Source organism: Nuphar pumila, chromosome 12 (genome assembly GCF_984573655.1).
Source record: "Nuphar pumila chromosome 12, dmNupPumi1.hap1.1, whole genome shotgun sequence".
Taxonomy (NCBI): Eukaryota; Viridiplantae; Streptophyta; class Magnoliopsida; order Nymphaeales; family Nymphaeaceae; genus Nuphar; species Nuphar pumila.
Window position 1 is genome coordinate 107,976,962 of NC_143260.1, and position 19,383 is coordinate 107,996,344.

Consider the following 19,383-nt stretch of genomic DNA (forward strand, 5'->3'; position numbering starts at 1 on the left):
ATAATCCTCCATTGGTATATGTGCGTAGAGCTCCACTTCCGCAAGAGCCTTCATCTTCTTCTTCTCCTGAGGTAAGTTCTACTGACAATAGTGTTCTTCAGGATAATGATAACAGGCCTATTGCTCTACGAAAAGGGACAAGACAATACACCTTATATCCCATAGCTCATTTTGTCTCCCATGCCAGAATTGGACATAAGATGAAGTCTTTTATTTCAGCCTTGTCTGCTGAAACCATTCCTCTGAACTATCAGCAGGCAGCACTTGATAATCGCTGGAAGATGGCTATGCAAGAAGAAATGAAGGCTTTGGTATCTCAGCATATCTGGGATCTAGTTGATTCCCCAGCAGATGCTGACATTGTTGGTTGTAAATGGGTATATACAATAAAGTACAAATCTGATGGTTCTATTGAAAGGTACAAGGCCAGATTAGTCGCGAAAGGATATACCCAGACATATGGAATTGACTTCTTTGAAACGTTTTCTCCTGTTGCACGGATGGGTACCATCCGTCTTGTTCTCTCAGTAGCTGTTCAGCATGGCTGGAACTTGTGTCAATTAGATGTGAAAAATGCATTTCTTTATGGGGATCTCTCCGAGACCGTTTACATGCAACAACCTCCAGGTTTTGAGGTTGAGGGGGAGTGTCATAAGGTGTGCAAATTGAGAAAGGCGATTTATGGCTTGAAACAAAGTCCTCGTGCATGGTTTCAAAAGTTGTTTGAAGTGATCTCAAGCTTTGGTTTTAACAGATCAGCAGCAGATCATACTCTTTTTATAAAGAAAACTAGCTCTGGCATCGTTGTTATGGTAGTATATGTGGATGACATCATTCTTACAGGAGATGACGTGAAAGCTATTGAAGCCACAAAAGCTCATCTTCACAAACACTTTGTTACAAAAGACCTTGGTTCACTCAGGTATTTTCTGGGCATAGAAGTTGCTAGAAGCCGTGAAGGGATGGTTCTGTCTCAACGGAAGTATGTTCTTGACTTATTAAAGGAAACAGGCATGTTGGAAGCTAAACCAGCAAATATTCCCATGGACCATAAAGTTCAGTTGGTTGAAGAAGGGTCAAAACCTGTTGATAGCAAACGCTATCGCTCCCTAGTAGGGAAGTTACTATATGTAACTGTGACCAGACCAGATATTGCTTTAGCAGTAAGCAAAGTTAGCCAGTTCATGGACAAACCAACTGAGGTACACTGGAATGCAGCCATAATGATTCTCAGATATCTAAAATCCTCTCCTGGAAAGGGGTTATTGTTCAAGAAAGGTGGAACTCTGGAGATAGTAGCTTATTCTGATGCTGACTATGCTGGATCTGTAGTAGATAGAAAGTCTACCACAGGATTCTGTGTGTTTCTGGGAGACAACTTGATTTCATGGAGAAGTAAGAAACAAAATGTGGTTTCCAGGTCGAGTGCAGAATCAGAATATCGGGCTATGGCCCAAACAACTGCTGAATTGATATGGGTTCGCACTGTTCTTAATGATCTCCAGGTGAAGGTTTCCTCTCCAATGACCATGATGTGTGATAACAAAGCAGCAATATATATAGCAAACAATCTTGTCTTTCATGAGAGAACAAAGCACATTGAGGTTGATTGTCACTATGTAAGAGATATGATTCAAGCTGGTCATATCACTACAAAATACCTAAAGTCTGAAGACCAAGTTGCAGATATGTTTACAAAGCCTCTTGCTAGGCCTAATTTTTCCAGATGCTGTGACAAGCTGAGCATGATAGATATCTATGCTCCAGCTTGAGGGGGAGTGTTGAGAATAGGTGGTTTTTAGGTTAAGTTGTTCCTTATTAGAGGTTTTCTGAAATACTTTTTTCATAAGGTCTTAGTTGTAATTTCTTTGTTTTGCCTCTCTCTACAATTGTTGACTTAGTCAACCCAAGTTGACTATATAATATAATATATATTTTATATAAATAACTATAACTATACATATTATATTATATATATATATGTATACATATATATATATATGAAGATATTATATTAATATATATATACATATGTATATATATACATATAAGATTACATTCATCTTAACAATAGAGAGAGAGAGAGACTTTCGGTGGCATGTTTCAGTCCACTTCCCCATTACTTCGAAAAAGTGAGACATCAGTTCAAGTATAAGATACTATAATTACAGCCTAGTCATCCAACCCGTAATTGCAACAAACTAATTACAAGAGCTCTACTCCACCAACACGGCCATTTTCCCCGAGTAAAGTGAAGGATGCATGGAGTCAGATACTTATTCTCTTCATTCCCCTGGGACAGCTGGGCCATCCTAGACTTGAACCAGAGACCTTGCCCATGATGTGTCTGTATATACGTATGTACATACATACATACATACATACATACATACATACATATATATATGTATATATATGAAACTTAAAATCATAAAGGAAACAAAAAGAATATATATGTTGAATGTTGAACTAACCATGTTCAATACTTGTAGAAATGAGGATTTACTTCTCCTATGAAACAGCAAGCATGGTTATCATTTTAGTTAGGCTTCAAAGACAAAATTTGGCTCATTCTTCATAACTTAAGAAAAGAAAAAAGGATATTTCATTTCTCTAAAACATAAGGGCCTTGTAGCTACCTCATTAGGAAAAAGGCTAACTGCAAAGTACTTGATGCTTCCATCTCATTATAAAAAAGACATGTTTATACATACACACATACATTATATATATATATATATATACATATATACATATATATATATATAAATGAGTAAATTTATCATGGTACGCACTCCTGCTTGTATGGATCTAGTCACCAAATATCAGATTTAAGGCCACATATATGTTTAGCATGATTTATTTGCTATTTTCATGTAATAAAGTTGATTCCAACATGATGTTTTATGCCATTCTGAAGTCATCCTCATATTTAAAAATTGTGAATCACTGATACTCCACCATCTTCAAGATTAAATCCCATGAACCTAGTTGGTTAACTTGGGAAAAACAATTGTTATATACTATGTACCAACACTGTTTGATAAAAAAATGCCTAATTGACGGCTAAATGCTACCACTTTCCAGTTAGTTCTCACTTCTCGCTTCACATGGATCTTAAAAACCAATGCTTTATACTTCTGCTTCCAACATTGTACTTGTCTCCCCTGCACCCCTCTGTCCCCTCCCCCCACCCCCACCTCATTCTAGAGTTTTCCGATTGCCAACTTTGGCCAAAACATAATGAAGTACAAGAAAACATATATTTGCTTCATTCCAAAGCTGAAACTATCTAGGCTACTTAGCATAAAGCAATCTGTGTTAGTGAAGTCACTTGTCCAATCAAAAGATGGTGATACATGTCTATGTAAGAATATAGATAAACACTATCTATTTGACCGCCATGCTCAAAAAGAATTTGGTAACAAAGTTTGTTTTGAGAGGAGGGTGTAAGGAAATATGCGGAGCACCAAAACACTGAAAAAGGTGAAAAGGATCCGAGACCCGGGACCCGACCCGAGTCGACCCGATCCATGTAATGTAAAGATGGTGTACAGAGTATATGTTTACTCTTAATCGGGTCTGGATACACCAGACCCGGATCCATATCTATGTAAAGTAAAGTCATAAATGTATTCTTTTAGGTCACAATTTCATACAGAAATTGTGACAGTCGCAGACCCATTCTTGCATTTCGTCTCTCTCTCTCTCTCTTTCTCAATGCAGGTACGGGTGGTGGATTTCTAACATGGTATCAGAGCAGTGTTGAAGCCTGGCCTGAGATCGCTTTCTCATCTGCGTGCGTTTTCTTCCTCCTTTCCTCCGTGTTCTTCAGTTCCGGTAAGATCGATAACGTCTCCTTCTTCTCTTCCGTCAACATCTCCTCTTTTCTTCCTTGTTCTTTAAGATCTGATTCTCTCTTGAATCAAAGTGGACTTTCAGTTGGATTTGCCGACGTGAAGAGACGCAGACCAGTTTTCCCTCCCTCAATCTGAATATTTTATTTGCCGAAGTTAATACTTGTGCTATTTTTGTCTGCATAAAATTCTTCTCTCGTTCTTCCCTCCTCTTCTGAATTTTTTCTGTGTATCCTGTTCACGTGAATCCTGTTCACGTGAACCCAGACTGTGAAAAACGAGGGGTTGTATTTCACGTGAATCGCTAAAATCGATTCACGTGAAACATCAGACCAATTGTGTGCCTTATTTCGTTTTCAGTTTGACATTGCCTGCTTGTCTCCCTTTACTGTTGTCGTCCGCTCGATCTCCCTTTGTCTAATCCCTTTCACGCATCCATTTCTACATATTCAAATATATATGTGCCATGTAGTTTTTTTTTATTGTTACTCGTTTGAAAATATATCTAACGTGGAAAAGTCCTTTTAATATCAGTTTTTTGGAGAGCATAGAAAAAGGTTCAGTCTCTCTATTCTTATTCTCTGAATCTGACAACCACAAAAAAAAAAGGTTGAGCATTTCGTGAACACTCTTGCTGAAATCCACTCTCTATGGATCCCTATTCCCTTCAATCAAATATTTCTTCAAGTTTTCTCAACCAACTCATTTCTGAAAAGTTGAATACCTCAAACTTCTTGATTTGGAAGAGACAAATCATTCCCTTTATAAGGAGCCAAGGTCTCTTAGGTCACTTGGATGGAACCATCCCTGTTCCACCAGAATTTGTTCAGAGAGAAGAGAAAGATGATCAAGGTGCGAGTTCGATCGTATATGTCAAAAATATAGAATTTCTCGATTGGGAAAGGAAAAATCAATCTGTTGTTGCATATATCACCTCAACCCTATCTCAAGAGGTCCTTGTTGTCATTCCCGACAATTGTACAACATTGCAACTCTGGGAGCGACTGGTCCAGACGTATTCACAAGTTTCACAAGCCAGGATGGTTTTTCTAAAAAAAGGAATTTCAGTTGCTAAAAAAAGATTCCATGACCATCATAGAATATTTGAACAAGATGAAGACCATCACAGATCAGCTTGCAGTTATAGGATGTGTCGTTAGTGACAATGACATGGTGCAACAAACTCTGAGAGGATTGGGATCTAACTACAATATGATAGCCACTTCACTATTGTGCCTTCCTGTTCTTCCTACCTTTGATGAGCTACGAGCCAAATTGATCCAATACGAAATGACTCTGAAGGGATTCTCTGAAGAAACTCACATTCACCCAAATTCTCAAGAAGTTTTTGCCATAGGAGTGACTTATGGTAGAGAACGGGGACGAGGAGGACAAGGGCGAAGTGGACACGGAGGGCGTGGTCTGCTTCCCACTCCAAACATGTTAGCTCATGCGCAGGGATCAAGATCCATCCCTACTTGCTTCCTTTGTAACAAAAGGGGGCATATCAAGGCAAATTGCTGGCATAATCCAGAGAATAAAGGAAAGGGCCAACAAACGGAAACCAAAAGAAAGTTCACAAATACCAGAGACAGTGGAGAGATTAAAGATTTGTTGATATCTGCTTTATCAGAGTTGAAATTAAGGCAGAGTGATAAAGGCACTTGGTTTGTTGACTCAGAGGCAACAACTCATGTGACAGGCGATGCAGGTAAAATTTCTAACCCTATTCCTTATTTTGAAAAAAGTAAGATTGTCACTGGAGATGGATCCCACCATCCTGTTTCTCATGTTGGAAAAACTGGCATCCCCATGCCATATTCCACTCTTACTCTTTCTGACGTTCTTCATGCTCCTGACATCAAGAAAAATATTGTCTTTGTTTCCAAACTTATTGATGATAATAATGCTTCAGTTGAATTCACTCCTTTGTTTGTGCAGGTCAAGGACCTACGCACGAGGGAAACATTCGCTGAAGGAAAGAGACAAGGCAATATGTATGTCTTTGAAGAAGCTCCATGTCATGTTGTTTGCCCTGTTCATCTGAATTCGAAGCCTTCATTAGAGTCATGTTCATCATCTTATGCTAATGTTTTTAGTATTTCTTAATGTAATAAGCCATTTTTGTGGCATAGTCGATTAGGACATTGTGGGAGTCATTTTATTGAAAAACTTGTCTCTAATAATCTCATTCCAAAAGAAAGTCTCAATGGGAATGAGAGCAGTTATAAGTGTTTCAGTTGTCTTTCATGCAAGAGTCATGTATTGCCTTTCCATTCCATTAATAAGAGAGCTTCAAAACCTTTTGAGATAATTTGTTCTGATGTATGGGGACCCGCCCCGATTGCCTCTAGATCCGGGAGCAGATACTATCTAATCTTTGTTGATAACTATTCCCGATACACTTGGATATATTTCATAAAAAATAAGTCAGAAGTCTTCTCTTTGTTTCAAAGTTTTCTTTCCTTGGTCAAAAATCAATTTTCTGAGTCCATTCAATTTTTCCAATGTGATGGAGGTGGGGAATTCTCATTCCGTGATTTTATTTCCTTTCTCCGAAATAAAGGAATAGGAAGAAGGGTGTCCTGCCCTCACACCCCTCAACAAAATGGGATTGTTGAACGAAAATATAGGCATATCGTTGAAAGTGCCATGAGCATGCTTCATGACAGTAATCTTTCCATCAACCTATGGACAGAAGCTTTCCATTCTACCGTACATGTGATAAATAGACTACCTATGGTTGTTCTAGAAAATAAGTCTTCTTATCACTGTCTTTTTGGAGCTCATCCTAGTTATCACGATCTGCGTGTTTTTTGATGTGTTTGTTATGTGCATATTGATCAGTCCCTGAGAAACAAGTTTCAGGACAAGGCCAAGAAGTGTAGGTTTGTGGGATATGCAGATGACTATAAAGGATATAGGTGTTATGATCCCATCAACAAACGCATCAGAACCTCAAGAAATGTTGTCTTTGATGAACAAAATTTTGATCGTGAAGTTGACGCAACGAACATGTCAACTGAAGTTTACTATCCTTGGCTGAGTTCAGAACTTTTTGCTGGCCCCAATGAAGCGTGTTCCTCAGATTGTGTGCAACAAGAAGAAGAGATGTTTGAGAACACTGGGACGTTGGGATCACAGAATGCAGAGGAAGTACCAGGTAGATACAAAGGCATTGTCTATTCCAGACAGAGACTGATAGCATCAAGTCTTTCAGATCATGTCTCAGTCGCCAATCCAACTCCTCATACTCTTGAGGTCAGAAAATCAAACCGCATATGACATCCTATTGACAGGTGGGTCAGCTATAACAACTTTTCCTTGGATCTTCAACTCTTTTTAACTGCCCTCAATAAGGAAGATGAGCCCATTATATACTATCAGGCAGTCACTTCTACCAAATGGGTAGAAGCCATGAATGATGAAATGCAAGCCTTGCATGAATGTGGAACCTGGGAAGTTGTTCCCAGACCACCTGACAAAAATGTTGTCGGATGTAAATGGGTATATAAAATAAAGTACAAGCCAGATAAAACCATTGAACGATATAAGGCAAGGCTTGTGGCAAAAGGATTCACTCAAGAAGCAGGGCAAGACTATGATGAGACCTTTAGTCTGGTTGTAAGAATGAGAACAATTCGAATTATTATTTCTCTGGTTGTTGAACATGGATGGAAGTTGAGTCAGCTTGATGTGAAAAATGCATTCTTGCATGGAGATTTGAAGGAGGAAGTATACATGGAGCAACCTCTTGGATATCAAGAACAAAATTGTAAAACCCATGTGTGCAAGTTAAACAGAACTATCTATGGTCTGAAGCAAGCATCTCGCTCTTGGTTTGATAGCTTCTCGCTAGAGATTCAGAAACATAGATTTTCACGTTCCATGCTGGACCACTTATTATTTATTTTTAAAAATCAGACTGTGACCACTCTATTATTAATTTATGTCGATGATATTATCATCACAGGAAACTCTGCAGCCCACATCCAAGAAGTCAAAGACTTACTAGGTCAGAGGTTCAAAATGAAAGATCTTGGAGTTCTACGTTATTTTCTTGGCGTAGAAGTTGATAACCAGGCTCATGGCTTGACATTCACTCAGCATAAGTACACCGTAGACGTTCTCAGCAAGGCAGGCATGAAAGACTGCAAACCTCTAGGAACTCCGAGTGTGCTTCATCAGAAACTTAGCGCTGATGATGGAGATTTGTGTCATGACCCCGCCAGGTATCGAAGCATAATAGGAATGTTACAGTACCTTACATTTATTCAGTCAATCAAGTATCTTAATTTATGCATGCGCCACGTACTGGACATATGGAAGTCGTCAAGAGAATCCTTAGATATCTGAAAGAGACTCTTGGGGATAGATTGATATATTCACCACAGTCATATGGCAAAGATGAGCACGGACTTACTGTATATTGTGATGCTGACTGGGCAGGAGATCCTGACGAACAAAGATCTACATCAGGATATTGTGCCTTCATTGGAAGAAATTTAGTCTCTTGGAGCGGTAGAAAACAAAAGGTTATCGCTAGATCAAGCACTGAGGCTGAATATAGATCCATGACTGCTGCTACTGCCGAAGTCACATGGATCAGGCATCTACTAACTGAAGTATGAGAAAAGATCTCCCACACTACCTTGCTATGTGACAACCTATGTCACACGGACTTGGCTAGGGAGGTGCCGCACCCGAGTCGACACGCCCCGACACGAGTGCGGCTTCGGACTCGGTCAACACCGAGTCAGACTAGGTCAACGAGTCGAGACCGAGTCCGTCCACATTTTGGACTCGGTCAACTTTGACCGAGTCCAAAAATGTCCATTTATCCATAAAAAACAAAAAATATATATTTTTTTTATTTAAAAAAATAAATAAAAAGAGTGTTGTGCACAGTCTGTATTGTGCACAGTGCTGCAGTCACAGACACAGACTGTGTCTGTGCACTTTTTTTAAAAATAATATATATATATATATATATATATATATATATATATATATATATATATATATATATATATATATATATATATATATATATATAGCCGAGTCCCCGTGTCCAAAAATTTTAAAATTGTGTTGCACCCGTGTCGCACCCGCACCCATGTGACATAGGTGACAACCAAAGTGCTATCAACATGTCATTCAATCTCGTACATCACAATCGTGCTAAGCACATTGAGATTGACCAACACTTTGTGAGACAGAAGGTTGAAGAAAAAAAGATTGAGCCCGAATTCATCAGTACTGAAAGGCAAGTTGCAGACATATTTATCAAAGGGTTAACCAAGGATGGTTTTTGGATGCTTAAAGGCAAGTTGTTCATGGTCCAAAACCATGATCAACTTGAGGGGGGGTGAAAAAGGTAAAAAGGATCCGAAACCCGGGACCCGACCCGAGTCGACCCGATCCATGTAATGTAAAGATGGTGTACAGAGTATACGTTTACTCTTAATCGGGTCTGGATACACCAAACCCGGATTCATATCTATGTAAAGTAAAGTTATAAATGTATTCTTTTAGGTCGTGATAGCCGCAGACCCATTCTTGCATTTCGTCTCTTCGTCTCTCTCTCTCTTTCTCAATGCAAGTACGGGTGGTGGATTTCTAACAAACACTAGCCACTTGAAGGCTTTAGAAGATTACAAACATACAAGTGCACATGCATAAGTCCTCTATGGGACAATACAAAGAGCAATAAGATATAAAAGATATTCAAGAAGTAAAAAATATAGACACTCTTTGACCATAGAGCCCCTAGGGGTCCCCCAATATTACAAAAAGTTATAAATGAAAATAAAAAAGAAGAAATTAAAAAATAACTGTTTCAATAAAACAGTTTATTACATGAGTAAAAAGACTAAAATACCCCTGCAGGGCATATACCTATATAACTGGAAAAAACATTATATATATATAATCTTAACAGAGGGAACTGATGCACAATGTGCACACTCAGTGGCCAAACTTATGCAAGTCAGGGTTCCACATGCCTCTGAAAACAGGGGAGAATGAGCACAAATGAAATCAAAGAATGATCTGATTGAGGATGTTTTTTTGCTTTTCCTCAGAATTGCTTCTTCCTCCTCTTGTGGGAGAAATCAAGTAATTTCGTTAAGTGGGGTTTTGCTCTAATGGGGGAATCACAGATCATGCTGTTTCTTTTTTGGTGCTTCAAACACAAATAAAAATGAATTTCTCATGTTAGAAAACAGGAAAGGTGGAATACCATCCCAGGAAAAGCATGGCTTCTTTCAATGAATGTGACATTATTGCTCTTTTCTGGAGAATCCACACCTGCATTACGCAGCCACCGTCCATCAAGAGAGGTTGTCAGGGTGGAAAAACAATGCGAACAAAGAGATTGGGTGTTTGATGGTTTTACCAGAAGACTGGTGCAGGTCATCAACATCATCATCATTGCCGCTGAAAAGAGATGAGGGAGAGAACAAGGCAACATCCATTGCCACTCAGTATGGAATCAATGCTGATATGGAACAGGGATGAAGGAGAACTCTTTTGTCTGCCCTAAATCAAGAGGAACCCTCTCCAATCAAGCATGTCCTTCTTGGGGGCAAAGCACTTGGTTCAGATGCATATCTGAGAAACAAAATACAACTTTATTGTTTATCAAGATCGAGAAAATAGAGTGCTAACCATGTTGCACTGTCCAATAGAGACTGCCCATTTTTTATTTTTTTTAAATCTTTCATGAATTAATAATGTGATATATAGGTTTTGTTTAGTCAAACAGATGTCTTGGGTCATCTGATTGCATCGAGCAAGTAGGACCTTTAAGAGCCTCAAAAACCGATGGTCATTACAAATAAAAAGGTTCACAAGTTAAATGCATGCTTACGTCAAAATATTTGATCTAATATGTTGTTGCCAAAAAACAAAAACACCAAACACATAAGATAAGGCTCACAATATAAAAGTTGGATAACCCCTCTCTTTTTCAGCATAGTTTACATTCCTGAAAAGCATATAACTGTAAGACCTCATAAAAAATTTAGGTTTTAAAATTTGTAATTAATAATATTTTATGCATTTTATGTGTTAAATAATATTATATTATTATTTATATGAAACAACAGGGTTAGTTTAGACGTGAACCCTTAATGGGTCGTGGACCCTGGATGAAATCCATGGCCCACACGTATGGAAGGGTATTTAAATTAAGCAATTAGATTCTAATCAGGACATAGGCTTAGTTTAAAAGCTTAGAGAAATTTTATTAGGAAGGTTACTAAAAAGTAAGACAACAAAAAATAAATAAATAATACAGTTATTTGTAAAATGGGTAGGATGTCTTTTTTGGAAAATCCCTTCCTCCAAAGGACTCCCCTCGTTCCTGTTATAAGAGACTTGAGTCCCTCTCTCAAAACACAACATTGTGTTTTGAGAGAGAGGGTAACGAGAGAGAGGGTATCGAGAGAGAGGGAAGGTGCGGAGGGAGTGAGGAGGAGGAATTGACAGACATCAATGCAGTGTACCCTCCTTCAATAGGAATCGAAATGAGGTACGGAATTCTCTATATTAATCCGATAGGTGAGGAGATTGGCATGGGTGGAATCGAATACAGGTTTTAAGAAAAACTAATAGGAACCTAAAATTTGTTTTGAAGGGGCATTCTGGATAGGGTGTAAGGCTATTTAGGAATTGTTTTTTTATTTGCTCTTGTTTTAGCGTGAACAAGTCTATGGGCTTTGGGATTTAACAGTCTGTCCAAATATTTTTTTTAAGGTCTGATTGTTTCTGTTATGCGTTTTTGAGGTTTTGATAGCATATACTGTTTGATGAGTTTCGAGATTTCCCTTAGCATGTACAGATTTGATTGTTTGATAATTAGATTCTGATAGTTTTAATAACCTGTACGATCTTAGCTATTCTCTGTGCATGTCTAAATCTCAGTCTAACGTATACCAGTGTTAGCTACTCCCTGCCCATGAACAGTTTTGATTTTTTTTGTTAGACATTGATTTGCATGAGTGAAGCGTACACAGCATGATTTATTAAGTGTCGATTTTAGGGATAGTTTCTGTACAGTTTTTCTTCTTATCAGCATATATCAACTGGCTGCTTGAGGTTCAGATTTAATTGCATCTGCAGACTCTTTAGCATGATCAAATGAAGCGTATATTGATTGTTTTAGGTGGTTTTATTTTTCTCAACCTGTCCAGATTTAGGTACTAGTTTGTTTAGGGTGTTGATATCTTAATTGTTCAGCGCATTAGACTGTTAGTATTAACCTGACCCGCGCTGAAACCGTTATGTGGTTGTGATTTTATTATTAGTGTAATATCCTGATTTTTTTCATGATTTTTAAATTTGAAAAAATATGAATATTTAATTATATAATTAATGAAATTGATAAAAATCATGGAAAATGTATTTAAAAATCGGTAACGTCAGCTGGGTATGGGCGTGCCCAGAGCCCACTGACAAGGCCTTGTCGAACCAATTATTATTTAAGAAAATTTTTGTTTTTAACCTTTAAATTTGAGCGAAAATTAAGTGAAATTCAAGTTAAATTCATAGGCGAAAATCAGGTATTTATACCATTAGATGTGCCTCCTAATTCTGAGCACGTTAGTGTCCTGTTTTTCTAAAATCGGGTTACGGTTGGCCTAAAAATTGCATTTTTCAAAAATGACCGCCTCTGTTTTTGTTTTTTCTGGACTGGATCTGCTCCATTAGATCCAAGTTAATATGGATCTGGACCCAGTCCAAGACCCATATTAACTAGGATCTGGTCCAGGTAAGATCCATATGGATATAAATTGGGATCTTGGATCCAAATCTGGATCTTAGATCCATATCTGGATATGAAATTTATCAATGGACAATTTAAAACTTTAAAATCAATTTAAAATTGGGTAGGAGGAACACTTCCAGAAGGGGGTCTGACACCCTCTGAAATATTCTCAGAATATTATATTAATAAATTAAATAATAAAATAATAAATGATTAAATAAATTTTGAATTTATCTAATAGATAATATAGAGTTCTACATGAAGCAGAACTCTACCTAATTGAGTATTCTAGAGGGTACGTCACCCTCTAGATAAATCTAAGTTAAAATAAATAATATAATAATAAAAATAAGAGGATAATAGTATATAAAAAGAGGTTGGACTCCTCTCACTCTCTAGAAATCGTGATTCTAGAGAGAGAGGGAGAGAGTTAGAGAGAGAGTCCCAAACTCGTGTGGGAGAGAGAAGGAAAAAAAAAGAGAAAAGAAAGAAAAAAAAAGAGTAAAAAAAAATTTGTTTTCTATACATCCATCGTCTTCCACCGCTCTTTTTCTACGCTTTGATTAAGGTACGGGTTTCTCTCTAAGTTTTTACGGGAAGGACTAGGTAAAAATCTGATGCATGCATAGGTTTGAGGAAAGATGGGAAATCTCATTCCAAAATATGTATATGTATTAAGTGACGATTTCATGTATTTCTTGAGATTTTGATTTTCCTAATGTATCGAATCCTGAAATATCTATGTTTTGATGTTAATTTTCTTGATTTGATATGAGCATGCCATTAATTTTTCCCTGTTTAAGCATGTGTTCAACTTTTGTTGATTTTTTAATATGCATAGTGTGAGATACATGTTGTCGACCTTTTTTTATATATAGACTTGAATGTTGAATATATATATATATATATATATATATATATATTGCCTTGGTCAATCTTACTATTTGATGACTTTTTCTCTCCCCATGTCACTCACCTTGCCCGTCGCCTACAACCGACGCCGATGCTCTCCCTTTTCCGCGGCCTTCGCAGGTAACCACTCTCTCTCTCTCACTCTCGTCTTCTTCTTCTTTGTCATCGTCTTCGACTCCTCTTCTTTCCAACAGGCTGGTAAGGACCCCCTGTCGCTTGGTTTCTTTCGATCGGCAGGGGCAAAGCCCCTGCCGCCTGGTATTTCCGGTAGGCAGGGGCAAAGCCCCTGCCCCCATCTCCTTTCTCTTTCCTCTTTCACAGTGGAGGGGTCGAGCCCTCTCCCAGTGTTCTCAGGTCACAAGGGAGGGGCACGTCCTCCTCCTTGTTTCCCTTTTCGCAAGGGAGGGTTTGAGCCCCTCCTTGTCTCCCTTTTTACTCAGGTTACGAGGGAGGGGGCTCAGCCCCCTCCCGTTTCTCCTTCTTCGTAAGGGAGGGGCTGAGCCCCCTCCCTATTGCTTGGGTTACGAGGGAAGGGTTCGGCCCTCCCCTGTTCCTTCTTTCATCAGGGAGGAGTCGAGCCCCCTCCTTGTCTCCCTCTTTGTTCGTGGTACGAGGGAGGGGCGCGGCCCCCTCCCTATTTCTCCTTTTCACGAGGGGTCGAGCCCCCTCCGTGCTCCCTCTGATTTCAGGGGAGCCTGCTTCCATGTGTTCCATCGCTGCATGGGAGGGGTCGGGCCCCTCTCCTTTTCACTCTGCTTTCGTCGGGCAGACAGGGGTTCAACCCCTGTCTCTGCTCTTTTCCAGTAGGCAGGGGGCAGAGCCCCTGCCTCTATGTCCTTTCGTCAGGCTGGCAAGGGGCTGAGCCCCCTACCCCCCTTTGTTGTTCAGGCATGCAGGGAGCAGGGCTCCCTGCCTCTGCCACCACCTGCAGCTAGCAAGACCCCTTGCCTCTGCCGCCTTTTGGCAGGCAGGGTGCCTTGTTCCAGCAGGCAGGGAACCCTGGGCTCTCTGCCTCTGCTGCTATTTTGCAAGGAGTTGAGTTCCCTGCCTACCCTCGCATTGGGGTCTAGTCTGTTGACCACTGCGGGTCTTACCAAACCCACTTCATGTTTTAGATCATGGCATGCTAACGCTTTTGCGCTTGCAGGTTGCACGACGGATCCCGCTCGCGCCCCGAGCCCTGAGCCTTTCGTTACGTACACACGAAGGCAAGTGCAGCCTCGCGACTCCCCAAGATAGGAGAAAGTTGCACAAAGGACAATGAACAAACTTAAATTAAGCAATTAAAACTTAAAATGGAAAAAGAAAGGACTAAGGACAATAATGTATATACGTATATTTATACATGTATGCATTTAACTCAAGGACGCGGTTTCACGATCCTCGTCCGATCCTCGTCCTTTTATTTTCCTATCTTTATTGCTTTCTGTCGCTGTCGTGCTTAATGTGCGTAGGCTTTTCTTTCTGCATTTACTTTCTTGTCTTTTATTGCTTTCTGTTGTTGTCGTGCTTTTTGTGCACAGGCTTGCTTTCGCACTTTTTGCATATATTTTTTTGTCCTTACGTTATTGTCGCGCTTTGCGCATATGTTTTGCTTTTGCATGTGGTTATGTTCTTACCTCGTTGTCGCGCTTCGCGCATAGGCTTTGCTCTTGCATTTTACTTGCTTACGCTTTTGGTTTAATCGAGGTACGACTTCGTACCTTGCGAGTCACCTTACGCACTTGCTTAGCCAAGGTGCAAAATCGTACCTTGGGCGTTGCTTACGCATCTTACGCTCGATATACAATTTTGCACATCGAGTCTTGCTTCTCGTTTTGCCGTTGCACTGTTATGTGCACGGGCTTGCTCTTTGTTGGCTTGCACTCACTTAAGTGCAACTTCGAGTGTATACTGTGTCGCTCATTTGTTTTAAAAGTCATGACCCACACTTATGCATTGCGGTTCTCCAAAAAGATGATGTTTAGGTGTAAACCCATTTTTGAAATGCATAGTTTTACAAAGCAAATTTTGAAAGTCTTTTGCAAGATAGCGGCTAGCTCTCCTAAATCAATGTATTTGGAGGGGAGGGGTGTTTTACAACTTCGGTTCATGTATCTGTTACAACTCGGATAAACCCGATTAGAGATACGAACTTGTGTTTTGGGTGATCCCTTTGAAAAACCCTTAACCCGTTTATCAAGACCAGTATTGCGAGGTATGCCCAACATACAGATACTGAGACCCGTGTCGATCTCACCTTGTGCGAGTTGCACAAGTGTTGTACCCATTGTTTGAAAGATAAATCATGATCAAAATAAGATACTTGTTACATCACTTTGAGTAATTATGTTGTTGGATTTCTTTTGAGAAATCCATGCCCCTCTCTTCGTAGCCATACTTTTTGGCACGTACGATATGTTTGGACTACAAAGAGTAGGATGAGAGGTTTGTAGTAACCTCGAAATGTGGTTTTGGTACATTATTATTGTTAAGATTAGTCGACCATGTGTTGTTTCAAGTCTTCTATTCTTAAAGTTTATTTATTTATTCTTAAAGATGGTTCTTTAGTATTTTACAAATAATGAGGGACATGTTTGTAATTTTTCTTTTTAGGCTAACCTCTATTTAAACTAGAGGTGATTAGCCCTAATTGAATTACGATTTTCCCTCTCAGCTGCTCTCTCTCTATCTATCTCTCTCTCTCTGCCTCGATTCCTGGGTGCAGTATTGGATTTCTCCACATGGTATCAGAGTTGTAGGTCTTGGGAACGTGAGCACGAGTTCGGTCTGCGCCAAAGCTCAAAAAAAAAGGAAAAAGAAAACCTATGTTGTTCAATCGTGGATCTGGATAGTCGTGGATCTGGATGCTGGAAAATTATTTTCGTTGGCTATTTTCGATTGATCTGGGGATGCCGTGAATCCTGTATCGTGTTTTTTTTTTCGTGAATCCTGTACCGTGAGGAGTATTTCATCTGAGCTATGCTTATAACAGAGCATTGATTAAATGCACATGTTTTTGGTCGTGGACATAGATGGCGTGGAGGATTTTTGTTCTTTTGGAGTTGTTTGGGCTGGTTCAGATCTGATGTCGTGATTCTTCAACATATCTTGTGGTGTCGTGGCTTATGCAGTGTGTTGAACTGACTGTGTGGTCGTGAAATATTCAAATTCAATCTGATCAATTTTTTTTTATGTGCATCTGGGATCATTTTTTGGTCGTATATTACAGCAGTGTTATCAGCTCTATCTCCTACGTAAGCATTCTTCATTATGGCTGAAGCTCCGAAATTTGATTCCAAGAATGAGACTATTGGGGAATATAAGGCATTTGCAAATCCCTTCTCTTACGGTTCTTCTGTGAAATTAAATGAAACCAACTATGCCAGGTGGTCTAGAACTTTTATGATGTTGGTATCTGAACATCATAGAAAACATATTTTATTGGAAACTGAACCGAATGATAAAGTGAGAAAATATGCTACTTGGGATGAAGATAATGACATTGTTATGTCATGGATCATGAATAGTGTTGAACCTCATATTGCAGATGGTCTAATTTATTATAATACAGCTAAACAGATGTAGGACAATCTTCAAGACACACTCTTAGGAAACAAATGTGAGCCGTATTCTGCAAGTCAAACAAGAGATATATAATTTGCAGCAGGGAGATCAAACCTTGGTCCAGTACTATGCATCCGTTAAAGTTGTCTTTGAAAGACTTAATGCTCACAGGCCTCTGTGTTGTTCAAAGCAAAAAGATCATCAAGAACAGACTATGCTTGCTCGGTTCCTCACATGATTATCTTCAGAATTCTCTGTTGCTAAAGTCCAAATGTTGACTGGATCTGATGTACCTACTCTAGCTGATGCATACAATCGCTTGAGCAGACTTGTTATTTCACTTCCACAATCTCATCCTATATCCCAGACTTTTGCCTTAACTGTTTCTTCTGGTTATGGACGTGGAAATACTCTGAATATTAGAGGACGAGGTCGTGGAAGAGGTGTGGGAGGTAGAGTTAAACTTCAATGCACCTTTTGCGGAAAATTAGGACACTTGAAAGATCGTTGATGGGATAAACATGGACGGCATGCTTTTCCTGCATCGAGGCCTAATGTTCCAAAAGCTAATGTTACAAAACTAGAGGTAGAAAATGCAAATGAAACCTCTTCTCCCCGTGACTGCATCACCCTTAGTCGTGCAAAATATGATGAACTGGTAGCTTATTGTCCTTCAAACTCCTCTTCTCTTGTAGCTGGTGTGACCTACGCAACAGGGGACCATCTTCATCTCAATGATAGTAAGTGGATTATTGACTCAAGTGCATCCAGACATCTGTGTGAAAATTCTCATTATTTTTCAGATCTAAAGGATATTATTGTTCATCGAGGAGTCTCATTAGCAGATGGGAGCTCCTCTCTGGTTGTTGGTCAGGGAAATGTTTCTATATCTTTTTCCTTGCAGTTGAAAAATGTCTTTCATGCTCCTTCATTTCCTTAAAGTTTACTTTCAGTGAGTTGTCTTACAAAAGAGCTAAATTGTAGAGTGATATTTGATCCTATGGGTTGTCATTTTCAGGATTTGCTGACGAGGAAGAAGATTGGTGGAGGCTATGAAGAAAATAGAGTCTATTACCTACATCATCTAGTGGGAAACATTTATGCTGCAGTCGATTATTCCTCAAGTCCTGTTCAGTGGCATCGTCGTCTTGGTCATCCTTCATTGTCAAAGCTTCGTCATGTCATTCCTCAAATTCCGTCTACTACGTTATTTCAATGTGAAGCATGTCAGTTGGGCAAACATTATCGAAGTTCGTTTCCTTCTAGTCAGAGTCAGTCCAGTCATAAGGTCTTTGAACTTCTTCATGCGGATGTATGGGGTCCTAGTAAGGTTCCTACCAGGACTCAGTGTCGATATTATCTTGTTATTGTTGATGATTTTTCTAAGTTAGCTTGGGTGTTCCTAATAAAAGAAAGATCTGAAGTTCCTAGTATTATTAAATCATTGATTTTTGAAATAAAAACTCAGTTTGAATCTGTTGTCAAGATTATCCGCATTGACAATGCGCTTGAGTTCAAAACCAAAGCCTTGTTGCAATTTATCAAGACCATGACATTCAACCTCAAACCTCTTGTGCCTATACTTCCCAACAAAATGGGGTGGCTGAGCGAAAACACAGGCACCATTTTTATGTTGCATGTACCCTTATGATTTAATCCAATGTTCATGTTTCTTATTGGGGTGATGCGGTTATCATAGCCTGTTATTTGATCAACCGCATGCCTTCATCATCCCTGGAAGATAAAATTCCTTTGCACATCCTGAATCCCAATGCTCCACTTTTCTCTTTCTCTCCCAAAGTATTTGGGTGTGTTTGCTTTGTGCACAGGCTTGGACCTGACCGTGATAAACTAGCTGCTCAAGCAACTAAGTGTATTTTTATAGGTTATCCAAAAAATCAAAAGGGGTATCGATGTTGTGATCTGATTTCCCGTCGGGAGTATGTCAGTGTGGATGTATCTTTCTTGGAGTCCATTCCATATTATTCTAGTACTGGATCTCAGATGCAAGTTGATCAAAATGACTCCTTTTCCCTTCATGTCCCTCCTTTTCCTTTGGAATTTGTACCTCAATTACCGGGTCCAACCCTACCTTCCTCACGGTTTCATAATCCTCCATTGGTATATGTGTGTAGAGCTCCTCCTCCTCCTGAGTCTTCTCCTTCTTCTCCTAAGGTAAGTGTTTCTGATAACAGTGATCTTCATGTTGATGATAACAGGCCAATTGCTCTACGTAAGGGGACACGACAATGTACCTTATATCCTATATCTCAGTTTGTGTCAGATGCCAGAATTGGT

The 19,383-nt window shown here is 39.3% G+C and overlaps 1 protein-coding gene across 2 annotated transcripts in view; it reads right to left on the reverse strand.

Annotated features, from left to right (window-relative positions):
* The window catches only part of LOC149821525 (S-adenosyl-L-methionine-dependent methyltransferases superfamily protein), an 88,163-nt gene that overhangs the window by 15,345 nt on the left and 53,435 nt on the right, over positions 1-19,383 (reverse strand). The window contains exons 2-3 of one of the 2 annotated variants that reach the window (XM_089983264.1): positions 10,255-10,469; positions 10,099-10,151 (exon numbers count right to left, since the gene is read on the reverse strand). In XM_089983264.1, the coding sequence (XP_089839390.1) occupies positions 10,099-10,151; positions 10,255-10,333 (132 nt within the window). In that variant the 5' untranslated portion in view covers positions 10,334-10,469. Of the gene's footprint in view, positions 1-10,098; positions 10,167-10,254; positions 10,470-19,383 lie in introns of both variants that reach the window. The other variant, XM_089983263.1, reaches the window with a different exon arrangement.